The 14,849-nt window shown below is 34.9% G+C and overlaps 1 protein-coding gene and 1 long non-coding RNA gene across 3 annotated transcripts in view; one reads left to right on the top strand and one right to left on the bottom strand.

Moving 5' to 3' along the window:
• The window catches only part of LOC132160023 (uncharacterized), a 72,736-nt gene that overhangs the window by 3,812 nt on the left and 54,075 nt on the right, over positions 1-14,849 (bottom strand). Inside the window, exons 2-3 of one of the 2 annotated variants that reach the window (XR_009437933.1) lie at positions 8,244-8,295; positions 7,291-7,503 (exon numbers count right to left, since the gene is read on the bottom strand). This is a non-coding gene — a long non-coding RNA (uncharacterized LOC132160023). The remainder of the gene's footprint in view (positions 1-7,290; positions 7,504-8,243; positions 8,296-14,849) is intronic. The other variant, XR_009437932.1, reaches the window with a different exon arrangement.
• Positions 634-6,607, top strand: LOC132160019 (CD276 antigen homolog). Its single transcript, XM_059569714.1, has 4 exons — positions 634-743; positions 5,410-5,450; positions 5,543-5,869; positions 5,964-6,607. The coding sequence occupies exons 1-4, from the start codon at positions 733-735 to the stop codon at positions 6,110-6,112; spliced, it is 528 nt and encodes a 175-aa protein (XP_059425697.1). The 5' UTR covers positions 634-732; the 3' UTR covers positions 6,113-6,607.

The following is a 14,849-nucleotide window of genomic DNA, read 5'->3' as shown; positions in this document are numbered from 1 at the left end:
CTGCTTCAAGTCAACATGCCTATATTCTGTTTCAGTTTGAAATATGTCACAATACTGAAAAGGCGACTGCAACTCCCAGTTCACACTGTAAATGTTGTTAGAGATACAATCATACATGTACGCCCCGATTATGTTTACATGTTTGGCAATAAAATAAAAACTAAAAACTTTTACAAACTTTTCAAATAAATACATAAATAAATAGTTCACACAGACTTTATATAGGTATATAATTCATGCATGTCTCATCCAAGTAGCTCACAATTTGCGGGGTTTTTTATGTTATGGTAATATTTTACTTTGCGTTACATTGTAATGATTTTTTTTCTGATATTTCTAACAAGGAGCTCTAAAATACTTTTTATTTCAGTAGAAATCATGTCTGTTTTTGAAAGGGTGTATATGGGAGAATGGAGAAACGGGTGAAACGCCATCGGGTGTAGTTCCATTAACCACGAGCAGGGACTAACCGGAAGTTACAAAAAGAGGCTCGGGAAAAACGTATTCTACATTTTTTTTTATTGATTATATATATATATATATATATATATATATATATATATATATATATATATATATATATATATATATATATATATATATATTTGCTTATATCCGGAGGTTTTTTTTTTTTTTTGCTCTATGACAACTTCCTCCCGGAAAAGGCAACGCGTTAGATACCTTCTGTTTTCGCAAATTATGTATAAGCTAAGTTAATTATTTCGGGACAACATGATCATCGGGTATGTTCATAATTTCTACATGATAATCGGTTTTCACAAAACGAGCCGTATCGTGCTTCCCACATATTTCGGATCTGCCGCGATATGTGCAAAGTGAAAGCTGCTCGCTCGTATTTGGCCTGGTTTATTTAAACTAGCATTAACAAACAACTTAGTAAACAAACAAACAAACCCCTCTCAAGGTCATTAATGCATTAATCGTGGTATGTTTAAATATCCATTAGCGAGTTGCAGGTTATCACAAATATCTGTTGTAGCTAAGTTATTCGCATTAGCACGTTGTATCGTCTTTGTGGCGTGATGCATGTGCTGTTATTCTTATTTTTTGATAGTAATTTGATTGACAGAGACGGAGACAATGCATTCAACATATTAAATATTTGACCAGTAGGGTAAGATGGGTGAAGATGCTCCCTTATTAACAAAATTGACAGCTAAGTCATATTCAGAGTTTAGCAATCTACAGAATAACTAGGCCTATGCAACATCCAGTATATTGTTAAGAGAAATAAATAGAAGCTTTTAATTCAGTTATACATTTTGACAAAAAGTGAATATTTATAACCTATTTAATTTAAATTTTATAAAAATAAGATGGAATTTAACATATTAGAAGAATTTTAATTTCCACATTTTATATATATATATATATATATATATATATATATATATACTTAGTCAAGGTTAATAACAGAGCAATTATTTGAGGAGTGTTTCAAGATTTAGTGAAGTCTATGCAGGGCTACGTAATCAGACTCCATAACTCAAGTACTCATGATAAGAGTAAATTACTTTTTAAAATACTCGTAATCAGACTACAGTTACTTTTTATAGATTACATGATTACATATTATTTGCACAATGGTAAGAAGTTGTATATAATTAATTGATTCTAAATTTCCTTTTTTAAACGTTAATATTTTTTAATGGTTTTTTAATGGGGCGCTCAGAAGAAATCAGCAACAAGATAATGAAAAAAAAATTGTTTTTGTTTTTTTGCGTTCCCTCGCAAAACTTTTTGCGTTCTCTCGCAAAATTATTTGTGTTCCCTTGCAAAATTATTTGTTCCCTAGCAAAACTTTTTGCGTTTCCCTCGCAAATCATTTGCGTTCCCTCGCAAAGATATTTGCATTTTCTTGCGAAACCAGAGTTCGGACATACACTTCGTGTTTACTTTAAGTTAAGTTCACAATAGAGCGGTTCATAGAGTTTTATTTTGAACTTGGACGAAATAGCATTCTTATAAAAGTACAGTTTTGGGACATACTAAAACAAGTAAAACATTGGATAACTAAATTCAGTGCACACCTTATTAATAAAGCATACAGACATGCAGAATAGCCTAGAATATGAACATAACCCGGTCAATTGCACTTTAAGCGTATCCCTCATAGAAAGAAAACACTGTATTAATGGACTAAGACCGTGTTATAAAAAGACAGAATTCGGTATACACTTTATTAATAAATTATCCATGAAAGCAGATAAGCCCAGAAGAACAAGTGGTTTCCTCCCATAAAGAAAACGTGGCTTAATGAAGGTTCATAACCGCATGCGATTCATCTGCGATTATGAAAGCGATATTGCGTAGCTTTTCAGCGAACTACATCTCTGTGTAGTAAGTGCGGCTCCATTTGAAAGTAGGTGATGGACATTTACAGCTAATCACAGAACCAGCTTTACTGACGAGACACATATGACAATCGCGTGCAGCCCTAATGTACACTTAATATTGCCTTTTTTTTTAAACTGTCAGGCCTATATAAAACCAATGTCACGTGCAATATTTTGGATATTCAGGGAAAATTGCATTCTCGGTTCCAGAGTGAAATGAGAGCGTAACGGTGTTCGCTTTATAACATTTCTAATAATCTTTTATATTATTGAATCTTCAAACTGAATTCAAAATCGAATAATGCCCTGCTGTAGCCTAAGTGACGGAGTATTTTGTCCCAGGGATTTGATCGCGCTAGCGCCTCATGCGCACATATTCATTGCAAGTGCTGCCTGTTTATTCTTAAAATAATCACCAATACAGATAAAATGTTACACAGTCAATTTAAATTAATCTGTATTATGTCTGTGCCGTATCGTGAGCCCCGACCCACTCCAGTGCGGCACATTTTTGTTCATTATGATTTTTTTTCCTGTTGATATTGGAACGTACAGAGCCCAGTTATTTTAATCAATAATGGTTTAGCTTCAAATACATTGCGAATATGGAAACATTTGGATTTGTGATGATTTGTAATGAGAGCGGTACGTGAGCCCATACTTTCAGTTTCACATTACATTAGGTTTGGGAAGAAAATGCGTCTGTTCTTCTGGGCTTACTTCCTTTCATGTATAATTTTTTAATAAACGGTATCCTGAATTCGGCATTTTTATGCTACTGTCTCAGTCCATTAATTAAGCGTTTTCTTTCTATGAGGGACAGCCTACGCTTAAAGTGCAATTTAATGGGTTATGTTCATATTCTGGGCTATTCTGCTTGTCTGTCTGATTTAATAATATGGTGTGTAATCTGTGTACTGAATTTAGTCATCCAGTGTGTAACAAACGTTTGTAGTCTCGGGAAGGAGGCAGCGGGAACCGGCGAACATTCAAACAAAAGTTTAATAATAAAATATACCTAAAAGAAGTGATGTGACATACAGCCAAGTATGCTGACCCATACTCAGAATTTGTGTTCTGCATTTATCCGATCCAAAGTGCACACACACACACACACACACACAGTGAACACACACCCGGATCAGTGGGCATCATTTATGCTGCGGCGCCCGGGGAGCAGTTGGGGGTTTGGTGCCTTGCTCAAGGACACCTAAGTCGTGGTATTGCTGCCCCGAGACTCGAACCCACAACCCTAGTGTTAGGAGTCAAACTCTCTAACCACTAGGCCACAGCTTCGCCAAAAGAGTGCGTCAGCCCCTCCTCATGGACGACTGTCGCACACAAACAGAACCAAAACACAAAATAAAGTCCGAGCCTGAGTCCCAGCACTGCATCAGTCCCTCCGTCAGTTCTCCTTCTGAAGCTCCTAAGCGGGACTCGATACCGGTGAATGGCGCAGGTACTCCACCAGCCTCACTCCATTCCCCGGGCTCTCGTCACACAGTGTTTTACATTAAGCGATTTAGTATGTCCCAAAACCATGCCTTAATAAGCATGCACTAACTATTTCTCCTAGTTCAAAACAAAACTCTATGAACCGCTCCATTGTGAAATTATGAAGCTGTATGAACCACTACAAGCTGTTAAGTAAACAGGAAGTGTTTGTCCGAACTCAACTGGTTTTGCGAGAGAACGCAAATATCTTTGTGAGGCAACTCAAATGTTTTGCGAGAGAACGCAAATATCTTTGTGAGAGAACGCAAAAGTTTTGTGAGTGAATACAAATAGTTTTGCGAGGGAACGCAAATATCTTTGTAAGAGAACGCAAAGGTTTTGCAAGGGAATGCAGTTTCTTGAGGGAACGCAAAAATTCCTCAAGTCTTTTTCACTCTGATTTCACTCTGACACAGCCTTTAGGGGCTCCGTATAAACATAACACACAATTCCAAGTAAAATATACTTATAAGTTGCAAATTTAATTTCTACAAGCTTAAATTGAGTACTAACATAGAATTTTCTTAATAATTTTTTTTAAATTATTGCCTTAACTAAATTATTTAATGTATAAATTACATTTGTTTTTATTTAGTATTTACTTCACTACAAAATAATTTTCATCAGTGTTCTTTAATATTCATTTTTGTAATGTTGTTATTGTTTGTCATTTCCTCATTGTCACTATACACTTAAAATGTTTTGAGATGGATAGAAATGTCATTGCTGTGTGACTTTAGTCTTTTTCAAAATTCATGTTTGCAATGTAGCTATTGTTTGATGTTTTTCATTGATACAGTCATTTACACTTCTAGTTTTTTTTTTAGATTAAATATTTAACCTAGCAGTGATATTGCTGTGGATTTCATGTTTTTCAATATTGTTTTTTGTAATGTAGCTGTTTTCTAAATGTACTTAATTCTAAGTAAATATACTTTAAATTCATAAGATGTGATTTTGTTTTATTCAATTTTTGTTACAAGCAAACACTAACAGCAAGGTACATTAGTGTTAGTATTTCTAAGTATTAACTGTCCATACATTGCACTTGAAAAAGAAACTATTGTGGCTCTTGTTGGTGAATTAAAAAAAAAAAAAAAAATATATATATATATATATATATATATATATATATATATAATATGTCAAAATAGTACAATATTAGGCTAATTCAATATATGTAATATAAAATAAGAGTTAGCACAAATGTAATCCAAAAGTAATCAGTTTACGTTACCAAAAATGTGTAATCTAAGAGATTATATTACTGACTACACATTTTGTCATGTAATCTGTAATCAATGACTGATTACAATTCATAAGTTATCTACCCAGCTCTGCTTCCCATCATACTTTTAGTTTGTGCAACTGGTAAACAAACTTTGCATACGTTGTTTTAGCGATTCTACTGACATCACAGCTAGTTAGAGAACTTTTTTAACCTGTATGATCACTGGTTATCAGTTCTGCGCATCTCAAACAAGCCTGTTGCCAACGTCAAGCTGTACTAGCTAAGATTAATAAAGCTAAAATAACTTGTTTTTTTTTGTTTCTGCAGATTCTGTTTCATCGTTGTGTTTGCAGTGCTGATAAACAAAGGTGAGCATCTGAACTAAGTTTAAAAAAGGTAAATTAATGCCACTTGTATGGATGTCAGATTGTGTTTACAGTTAAAGTATGTGTGATTTCAGTCTCTCTGCAGGTCACAGTAGAGAGTTTCATCGGTGGTTCTGTTCTCCTGCCGTGTTCTTCAACTCAACATGATCTTAAACTTCAAGACACTGATGTGTTTTGGAGAAACAAAGCTAGTGAGTCTATTTATGATTTAATTAAAGGTACAGAATCTTTAGAGTCGCAGAACTCACGGTATAAGAATAGAGTGCAAACTTTCCCTGACGAGTATAAGAGAGGAAACTTCTCCATCAAACTCATCGATCTCACTCACGCTGATGCAGGAACTTTCATCTGCCTCATCACACCCTCAAATGAACGGGAGACTGTACAACTGATAATCAAAGGTGGGTAAAAATAGTTTATTATGTTTGAAGTTTTAAAAACAGATTGAATTCCTGTCTGAATGCAGAATCCCCCCCCCCCCCCCCCCCCCCACAGAATCAACAGATCAAGAAAACCATGGACCAGAAACACAAATATTAGACTGGTGGAAGATATTACTGATCTGTGTTTTTACTCTGATCTGTGTTTTCGGTTTGTCTTATTTCATATTACAGCAGAGAAAAAGAACTCAGGGTCCCATATAGAAAGAACAGTAGTAAACTTAAAGTTTTATTAGCCTCACTTTTTCATTTTCTAACTTTATCGCACCTTTAATGTTACTTTTAGTCAAATTTGTCCCGCTTTCATTGTTTCTTTCTGCTGTATAATACTGCTAAGGCCTCTTGCACCTCAAGTGTTAGCAGTGCATGTTTTCTGGCACCCATTGTAACTAATGTTCTCATAAGAAGTGTTAGTGGCATGTCTTGCAAGATCACATTTTATGTTGCAGTTTCAATGAAGCACATCTGATGCTGTGCTCCCCTTACAGTGTGAAACAAGCATTACACTGTTTTGTGCTGTGATATTCTTGGTGACAAAAATCACTGTCCACTGCTTGTTCTTATTGTGTAAAAATGAGATTGTGAAACACTCAAACGGGAACGTGCTGTCAGTTGTTACGTTTTTTGCCTTAAAACTTGACCACAATTGTCCTTTCTTCATGTTTTGTTTGCCAGAATAAATGTATTTTGTATTCTTAAGCCTTTCTTGTTTGTTTATATTATATAAATATAATATTAATTTTATACTGTGGCCATTTATACAAAAGCCATTAATCATCTTAAACTCAACAGATTTCCATGGGTAAACAATTTTCTGTTGAATTCTACAGATTAATATACTTCTACAATAATTATTTTTGTAAGCTATTGTAGAATGTGTTATGAAAGTGAAGAATAAAGTGAATATGAAGAAGTAAATGTTTTGACAACAATCTATTCACAAGTGTTTTGTTATAGTTTATGGAAAATAAGACATATGACAGTAGTTATAAAAGGCTTTGTTTTGTACTTCTAATAATTATCCATTTAAAATTAACTGGATCAAACAACAGTAACACAATTTCACAATAAATATGTTGCATAAAATAAAATCAGTGTCTCATGATAATTGAACTAGGAACAATATTGTTTATATATATATATATAATTATTCAAATACTCAAGTGCTACCCTAAACGACGAATTAAACATTTGTTTCATTTGGTTTAGTAGTGTAAATAAATTAAGAGTCTCTGGGGAAAAAAAAGTATTGGCATTTGTAATATGATTCCTGATATTTCTACATAATACATAATAAAATAAAAGTTCGATGTTATGTTCAATCTCATTCTGTTGAAAAGAGCAGCATTGAATCAAATAATGAGTAAAACTCATGGACTTACATGAGTATGAGAGGTAAGCTTCCTTTTGTAACTCCTCTGAAAAAAATAAAATAAAATTCTATTCTGAATCCCGATCCACAAGTGAAACCTTTCTCTCAATGATATTTTATATGATCTTGCTGTCACTGTGTCGCAAAACATTTTCATAACTTCAGTTTATCGTCACTGCATATGAGCGGGAAAGGAACGAGGATCTTCCACTTACACAATGAGCTGCAGGAACCGAAAGGGACAGAAAGGGGAACAGTAAACCAAATGGATACCGTCTGGGTTATCCATGCATTTGCCTTTCAAATTTTATTTCCAAACAGCACCAACATATGCAGCAGAAAACTTGTTCTACAAATAAATACATGTTTTCATGCTGTAAGCGACTCAGAGTGTGATATTCTTTTGTAATATGAAGGTAGGAGAGTCAATGATTGTACAATAAATAAAAGCGGGAGAGTAGGTCAGCAGAAATGTATGGTATGTTTTATTTTTAACCTATTATTTTTATTTACAATTAATGAGAACATATTTGTGAGGAAGTACAGGGACTTAGTTGTGTGCATATTACATATATATACAGTATATAGAATCTGGTGATACGATATGTATCACGTTACAGGGGTTGTGATACAATATGTTGCGATAAATTGCGATACTTAAAATACTGTAGGCAAGGTGATATATTTCTTATTTTAGGAATAGGATATATTTTTAGGAAAGCGGTCATTAAGAACAAAAATTCAATTAAAATTCACTTGTATAGCCATTTTTTACAATACAAATTGTTGGAAAGCAACTTTGCAGAAACTTAAGTTTCTACAATATTTAGTAGTCGCTTATCAGTGATTATTGTCACTTGTCAGTTTATGTGCATATGACATAAATGTACGGAAGAATCAATTGAAGACACAAACAGATGATGAACACTATTAACGACAATTATATGATGCAATCAAACTTACAGCAAAATTTGGTAGTTCTGTATGTTGTAAGAACACACCACCATATGCAAACCTTAGCAATAAATACAAATTATTTAACCAGAAAACAGTGGGATCTGCATTTGCAATAATCAGTCCCTGAAACAGTCAACGTTATCTAACCAATTTTTATGCAGTACGAGTAAATGGTGATGGTGTTGGGAATTAAAGTGCGTGCAGGATCCTTTATAAAATGTATTTTACAAAAAAGTATTGTATATGTATTATATATATATATATATATATATAGCACATACATTTAATAATATATATATATATATATATATATATATATATATATAGCACATACATTTAATTATATATATATATATATATATATATAGCACATACATTTAATAATAATTAATAAAAATATTTATATATATATATATATATGTATAATATATACATATAATATATATATATATATTATACATATATATTTATTAATTATTATTATTAAATGTATGTGTTATATATATATATATATATATATATATATATATATATATATATATATATATATATATTAAAACCTGCTTTTAAAGGTCATAGCATTTTGATCTGAACAAAAATTAACATCTGCTTAATATCAATAAAATGTGCTTACAGGATTCCTAAAGAAAACAAGAAAATAGATACAGATGTCGAGCTTTTCCACTTGGATTTCACAGGTTTTTCATTTTGTATTTAAAATGTTCTGCGTTGAATCGCCGAAACGCGAGCACCGCCCCAACTTTACAAAACCATCCCGAAAGAGAAAGAGAAAGCAGCAGGAACGGCACGGCGTCCTTGCCACGGTCCCGCGGTGGACGTTACCACAAAAGCCCAAATGACTGAACACCACAGCTTTGTACAAAGAACCAGGAACAGGGACAATTCTTTCATCCTCCATGACTAGTGAAATGCTCTTATTCTAGTATTTCCTGTTACTTTCAGTGTCGTTCAGAGATGAAGACTGCCATCCAGCGGTCGGGATGTAAACTCAAAATGAAAAAACTGCCATGAATCTTTTTTTTTTTTTTTAAATATCGATATTCCGTTTTTGAGAATCGATACAGTTCGCCAAAAAAATCGCGAAACTCACGTGTATCGATATTCTTACACCCTAATATATATATATATATATATATATATATATATGGTTTTCCTGATAGGCTCCGACCTCACGCCAGTGCTCGAATTGAGTCAAGTCTTATGGGGGGTCTCCAAGTTTTTTTGAGCGGGGGGTTGGGGGTCGCAATATACACTTAAACAAAATATACAATATATTTGATCATAATATGCATAAATATATACTATTTATTAAAAACGCTTGAATTCACATATATATATATATATATATATATATATATATATAAAAGATCTTCTTTTAAATTACTTACTTGAGTATTATGGATTTAGAGGGTGACAAAGCAGCAGACTCAAAAGGGCAGCTATGGCAAATATACCAGGGCACTACATATAAGGCACTTGAACACCCGTAAAAGCAAGTGACTTCAAAATACATTGAAATGTCTCAAAAACAGTAGAAAATAATCAGATGGCTTCCAGTCTCACTGGATGGTATCACTGTCAGATTCAACAGTGGCACAGGGATAATTATTTCATAATGTCTCCGAAAGCAGTGAAAAGAGAGCAGTCAGTAACTTCAAAAGGATATCTATCTTCACAACTTTTTTATTACTTAAACAGTAGCAAAAGAATGGAAAAATACTATCAGGCTGTAATGATGTAGTATGAACCCAGGTGCGGGAGTTTTACTCAAAGAGTGCGGGAGTTTTACTCAAAGAGTGCAGGGCAACTGGGCAAACAGGATACAGTCTTTGGAATAGTTTATAAGTTTAACATAGGGATGTCCAGGAGATTCTCAAAAGTCAACTGTTATTCATCCATAACAGACATCAAAATAATTTCAGGAACCAGTGGGTAAGACATAAACTTTCTTCAAAGACAAATTTCTTCAGAAACAGGGATAACGAAAATCTCAAATGAGAAATGACCTCTCAAACAAATATATATATATATGTATATATATATATATATATATATACATATATAAACTCAGTCTCTTTTCCCACAACTGAAATGGAGAACTGAACATAACTGTATATATAATGTGTTACATAGAAATGTAGAAAACGTATCTGCTCAGATTGCAACATTGTTTCAGCCCAGATCTGGCCCACATCTGACACTTGGGTGGACCGCTCCTATTTGCCAGATCTGGGCCGGATCTGAGCTGAAACAATGTTGCTATCTGGGTGAAGTCATCTGAGACACAAATAACATCCAGGAAAACACAAGACGAAGAGTCCTTACTGTACATGAGTGCACAGAGAGTAAGTATTTACAACATTCAAGCCAGACAAAGACTGATTGCCACTGCAGTATTTTTTACCAGTACACCAAATGCTTTACTAACAAGCATCAGGAGTGGCTCTTTAATGCTCTGGGAAGCGCAAGCAAGCAAACAAGGTAGATGTCAGAGCAAAGTCCTGAGTTCACATGTGACAGGCAATGTCGGTGAAAGAATAAATGTTAATCTATGACTTTTCCACCTAGGACAGACCACAGTGGTCTGTCTGGTTTTGTCTGTGCTTGCCTTCCTGTCTTGGTTGCAGTTGACAGCCGATGGCCGTCTTTCAACCAAGAGAGCACAAATGATTTTGGGTCAAACTGCTCCACTGGAGGGCCATTGACGTCCAGAAACAGGACAGAAGAAAGGCTTTTGGCCCTCAGGGAATTTCTCTTCTTGTTAGCGGTATCACTCATGGCTGAAAATCCACGTTCACATTCAGCTGAGGTGGCCAGGTAGGTTTTGCTAGCTGTTATCAGCCTCTTGATCGTCTTCCCAGGACTGTCGCCTTTAAGTTTCCACAACCTATACTCTTCAACAGCAGCTCTGGTGGTTACTCCTAGATGCTTAGCAAGGTCATGAATTTCCTTTTCACCATACAGGACAAGAGAATTACGATCTTTGGGCCAACAGGATGATTCGAGTGGAGTCAAAAGCTCAGTAAGCTTTGATTCAGGGAGACGTACAGAGAGATTATCAATGACAGCCTGTAGGAACTGCCCCTTGTTGATGTTCTCTTTGGAGGCTTCTAGTGTGATGCCTTTGAACATGCATGCTGTTATCCTCCCTTCTGCCTTTGCAAGTGACTTTCCTGGTGTTGTTTTCATGGCCTCCAGGACCTCCATAGTCAAAAGAGTCCACCGACTGGCATCAGTGAGAGATGTGTTTCGATTCTGCAGTTTCAGAGAGAGGCTTTGTAACTCGCGCAGCACATCTTTCATCAGTGCAAGGTCTTTAACAAAACCTGTGCTGCCGAGTTTCCTCAATAGTCCACTGCATTTTCGTCGATCCAAATCAGTGCGGGAAACATCCATAGAAGCTTTCTGCATTTGTGTGGCAAGTGCAGGAAAGTCCCGCCAAACAGCTCTGACAGTGCTGAAACTGCTGGCAACCCAGCGAATGGAGAAAATCTGCCCAATCCTCAGCAGTGAGATGTTAACATGAGTGGCAGCATCATAGAGCAGTCTGGCATTTTTTTGGAGATTGGTGGTAAAACGTATACAACTTTGAAATAAAGATTTCAAAGTGGTTACATCCAGTTACAGACTTGCATGCATCATGCACTGCCAACTCTAGCTTGTGTGCAAGACAATGAATGCTCTTCAATGAAGGGAAGTCTTTTCTCAACTTTGCAATCAGTCAACTCTCTCTTCCTGTCATGACTTATGCTCCATCTGTGGCAATGCTGATCAGGTGTGATTTTAAATATTCATCATCCAAGCCTGCTGTCAAAAGGGTATTCTTAAGAGCTTGATACAATGCTTCGGCTGTTGTTCCCTTATCTAGCTCTACAAGATCAAGGAAAATGTTTTCAATGTCATCTCTGCCTGTCACATCTGCTCTCAAGTAAATTATTAAATAGCTTTTGCCAAAGTTACTGCTTTCATCAACTGTCAAACTCACAAAAGAATCATTGGACTTCAATGCGGATATCATTGACTTTTTCATTTTAGTGGCAATGTGTTCAATCATAGCAATACACGTATGATCCGATCGGTGTGAAGGGCCCATTTTTCCTCCACTGACCTCTTGTAGCATTATCAGTCTGCTCATTTTACTGAATGCTAATCTCTCTTTTGCCACAAAGTAGGCTGTTCTTATACTGTTGGCTGTTTCTCTGACAAGCTCATCGTTAAGCTTCTCTGTTAGTGTGGGGAGGATCTCTTTTTCTTTCTGGGCTTCAATTTCTAGAGCCCTCTGATGAGCCTGACTGTCCCGGTGTTTGTATATTTTTTTCCTCATGGCACGTACATTCATTGCTTGGACCCTCCCTAAAGCCCACTCTTCTGCCACTTGAACACCTTTTTTGTTTGAACACATTCGTTTAACATCTCTACATGCAATACATCCAATTTTGTTTTCATTTATGTACAGCCATGGGGAGTATTGTTTCCTCCATATTTCTAACTGATTTCTCCAGGTATCAACTTCCTTGGAGAAGCTGCTGAATTGCTCTGAGTTTTTGTTTTTGTTGAGCCGTTCAGAGCTGTTGGTGGGAGTTAGCTGTTCTGAGCTGTTGCTGACCTGCTCTTCGCTTTCGTTGATCTGTGCTGAGCTGCTGTTATCACTGCATTTGCCCTCTTCTGAGATCTTGTCGCAGCTAACCTGTGCTGAGCTCCTGCCACTGGCCTCTGCTGAACTGGAATGGACTGTGCTTGCCTTAGTGGAGGTCCTCTTTACCTGCACACTAATGCCATGTTTTGGTTTCAATATTTTTTTTAAATAAATACACATAATGAAATGAAATATACACTACCGTTCAGAAGTTGAGATCGATAAGATTTTTAAAATGTTTTAAAAAGAAGTCTCTTCTGCTCAAAGCTGCATTTATTTGATAAAAAGTAATATTGTGAAATATTGTGACTGTTTTCTATGTGAATATATAGTAAAGTGTAATTTATATCTTGTGATCAAAGCTGAATTTTCAGCATCATTACTCCAGTCTTCAGTGTCACATGATCCTTCAGAAATCACTCTAATATGAGGATTTGATGATCAACAAACAGTTATGATTATTAATGTTGGAAACAGTTCATATTTGTGTGGAAATCAAATCAAGTATATTTGTATAGCGCTTTTCACAATACAGATTGTATCAAAGCAGCTTCACAGTATTAAATTAAAATAAAATAATACAACAAGGTTTGTTTCTAGTGGAATTTATTGATTGATAGAATAAAATTAAATATCCCCAAAATATTCCCAACTGAGCAAGCCAAAACCGTCATACATTTTATTTTTCAGGATTTTTTGATGAATAGAAAGTTCAAAAGAACAGCATTTATTTGAAACAGAATCTTCTGTTACATTATACATGTCTTTACTGTCACTTTTGATCAATTAAATGCAACCGTACTGAATAAAAGTATTAATTTCTTTCCCAACATTTTTTTATAAATTCTAACCACAAGCTTTTGAATGGTAGTGTATAATGCTACAAAAGTTTAAATTTCAGATAAACTTTCTATTCATCAAACTAATTTTTTTTTAAAATACTGTAAATAACGGTTTTCAACATTGATATTAATCATAAATGTTTGTTGAGCATCAAATCATCATATTAGAAGGATTTCTGAAGGATCATGTGATGAACACTTGGAGTAACGATGGTGAAAATTCAGCTTTGATCACAGAAATAAATTATATTTTATTGTATTATTATTTTACATTGTAATAATATTTCATAATATTACTGTTTTTACTGTATTTTGGATCAAATCAATGCAGGCTTAGTGAACAGAAGAGACTCTTGAACTTTTGAATAGTGTACATCCAACAGAATGATTCTAGCTTTATTTACCAATGTAGTATTTACCCTAAAAACAACTGGATGATTGATGTGACAATGTTTGTCCAAAAGACTTGATTAAATGCATGAAACTTGTTTATTATAAATTGTGGCAAAACATGCTGTCAGCCTGTGTGTTGGTTGGGATTTTTCAACTATTTCAGCACATACGATTTTTAAATAGTTACGTCCAGTAGGTGGCGATAAAGCACTGTCATAAGTGAGTGAGTCAGCAGACTATTCAACCATTTCAGTGAAAAAGGCTGCTTTATTCATAAGCAAACAATACTATGGCAATCAAAATAAATCATTGCTATTTCAAGAGTGAATCCCGCATAAATGCGTATGTAATTCCCAAAACTTTGCCGTGTTTATACAGCCTTTGGTCCTAGCAGCATGAAAAACAAGTCATATACAAATAAATACAAATTCTGAATGGATATTAGAAAGCATAGCAAGCACACAACGAGCGCTCCCTTTATAATTACTAAAAATCTGTTATCCATCTTCATCGAGATCTCTAGCACTAGCACTCCTGTAGAACCGGGACTGTTAATTATGAAAAAAATAGTAACTGAGCCTAAATGTTTCCAATATATGCTAGGAATATAAAAGCCCCGACATGGAGTGGATAACTGTTAGATATAAAGTAGAAAGATATATAGCGAGAGACAATTACCCCTCAAAAAAGTCAGTAAGAAGCTTTCTCTTCCCGACTGCG

This window comes from Carassius carassius, chromosome 16 (assembly GCF_963082965.1).
Source record: "Carassius carassius chromosome 16, fCarCar2.1, whole genome shotgun sequence".
Classification (NCBI taxonomy): Eukaryota; Metazoa; Chordata; class Actinopteri; order Cypriniformes; family Cyprinidae; genus Carassius; species Carassius carassius.
This window is presented reverse-complemented; position numbering and strand designations above follow the sequence as displayed.

What these genes read in the sequence shown, in the direction of transcription:
- LOC132160019 (XM_059569714.1), top strand. An exon ending in TGCAGTGCTGATAAACAAAG is followed by an intron (nt 5,451 to 5,542) that starts GTGAGCATCTGA and finishes GTGTGATTTCAG; the next exon opens with TCTCTCTGCAGGTCACAGTA. An exon ending in TGTACAACTGATAATCAAAG is followed by an intron (nt 5,870 to 5,963) that starts GTGGGTAAAAAT and finishes CCCCCCCCACAG; the next exon opens with AATCAACAGATCAAGAAAAC.